At 48.2% G+C, this 1,911-nt stretch overlaps 1 protein-coding gene across 1 annotated transcript in view; it reads right to left on the bottom strand.

The window, feature by feature from the left end:
- CUNH11orf97 (chromosome unknown C11orf97 homolog) overlaps positions 1-1,434 on the bottom strand; it is a 15,521-nt gene extending 14,087 nt beyond the window's left edge. The window contains exon 1 of the mRNA XM_013006241.1: positions 1,350-1,434. Within this exon, the coding sequence (XP_012861695.1) occupies positions 1,350-1,434 (85 nt within the window). The remainder of the gene's footprint in view (positions 1-1,349) is intronic.
- Positions 1,435-1,911: the final 477 nt, after the last annotated feature.

The following is a 1,911-nucleotide window of genomic DNA, read 5'->3' as shown; positions in this document are numbered from 1 at the left end:
AGCAAAATATTTCAAGTAGATTTGTAGGAGACTGAGTGCCCGTGCCAAAGGTGCTGATTAGCAGCTCCGGCCACCCAGGATGAGGGATTCCATTTGATCCTGTTGAGATCACCATCTACTGATGTGGATAAAAGAGCCACCAGCAAACTCACCACACGTGGGGATGGCACCAACATTGATGACTGGGTGACGTATTAAGGCCAGAATCAAGAGCCAAAAGACTGCCTCTACAGGTTGGAATGAAGCACTAAAATCCATTGGAAAGAATTGACGGGAATAAATATGACATCTTATTTGGAGCAAACAAATCAACCCCATCAACACAGGATAGAGAAAGCTCAGCTCCCATCTTTTCAACCGAGGAAAGGGGAAAGAAAAGATGTCAGACTGTGCTTGCTTGTTATATGTTGATATATAAGGCTCACAACAAACAGCTTGTTGTCATTTTGGAACTACTGAAAGCAATATATTTGTCAGGTGTCATAGTCCCACCACACTATGCTAATAAGATCACACCTAGAATATTGGGTGCACTGCCTTAATAAACTGGTGAGTGGGGATGGAGGGTAGCCAGCACAAGGGGAGTGAGTACTGCAGACCATTTCAAAGGTATCATTGTAGCTGTGAGGGGCTGTCCAGTCGATTCCGACTCAGAGCGGCAAGATGTACAGCAGAAGGAAGTGACTGGGACCAGCACCCAGCTCACTGTTGTTGCTCGGTTTGAGTCTGTTGTTGCCGACGCTGTGTCCATCCACTTCAGGGAGGGTCTTCCTGTTTTTCTTCTGATCCTCTACCAAGCACGATGTCCTTTTCCATGGATTGGTCTCTTCCTGGTAAACAGTCCAAAATACGTGAGAAGTCTCCCCATCCTCACTTCTAAAGGAAGTGTCCCGGCTGTACTTCCTCCCAGGCAGATTTGTTTGTTCTTCTGGAAGGCCATGGTTCTTTCAATAGTCTTTGCCAACATCCTCATCCAATGATATCCCTTCTTCTCAGCAACTAAGTTCAATAGGTTTGAAGAATTGAGATCTCCTCACTCAGATTTCAAATGATCTCCAGCAACTGTCAATACGACAGAGGTTCACACAGAAAGGTTTTGTTGTTTTGTTTTGTTTAAATGTCTGTGGCTCTAGGAGTGAGCAGAAGGAACCCGAGTGGCACATGGGTTAAGCACTCAACTGTTACCGGAAAGATTGGTGGTTGGAGCCATGGCCAGCCTCTTCCACAAGGGAAACCCTGGGAGGCACTTCGACCCAGTCCTGTAGGATTCCTTGAGTCAGAATCAAATATGCCAATGGATTTGATCTGGGTTTAGGAGTAAAAGGTAGACATAAATGCTCATTCATCACTGGCCAAGATGCAGGGGTCCTTCGCGATGAATTCTAGTAGCTGTTCAAACTTCCAAGTCCTTGCCTCAGCTGCCTTAAGAACCATTCTATCGGGTCTTGAGCATAAGTACAGACAGAGGCCCCTATGCGGCTGACCTAAGGGCCACTGTGAGTCAGAGCTGAGTTGGCGGCACCTAACAAAAACAAAAGAAGAGTCGTCGTGCCGTTGATAATAATGGTTTAAGAAACAGGGTATATGACCCGTGCTCTCGGGGCAGGCACGGAGGGAAGAGATGCTTGCACCAGGAAGCAGGGGTGCTCCCCCAGTATGGGGCCACCAGGTGCAGCTGGAGCCTCCAGGGAGCCAATCAAGAGGGCATCCCCAAAGGATGGAGACTGCTCCCGCTGGCTTTAGGCTATTATCTTCACGGGCGTCATTCCTTAGCACCCACTGAAGACCCGTGGGACGCAAGGGGTTGGGAAATCTTTGTGAAGTCCTGCGACAACCTGGCTGAGCGCTATGACCTGGCATAGGCTCAAGTGACAAGCCTGTGGACCAGAAATGCGTGTGTGTGTGTGTGTG

Source organism: Echinops telfairi, unplaced genomic scaffold (assembly GCF_000313985.2).
Source record: "Echinops telfairi isolate 266 unplaced genomic scaffold, ASM31398v2 ScPeMD7_7421;HRSCAF=8459, whole genome shotgun sequence".
Taxonomy (NCBI): domain Eukaryota; kingdom Metazoa; phylum Chordata; class Mammalia; order Afrosoricida; family Tenrecidae; genus Echinops; species Echinops telfairi.
Note: the sequence above shows the minus strand (reverse complement) of the source record. Positions and strands in the feature narration are given on the sequence as shown.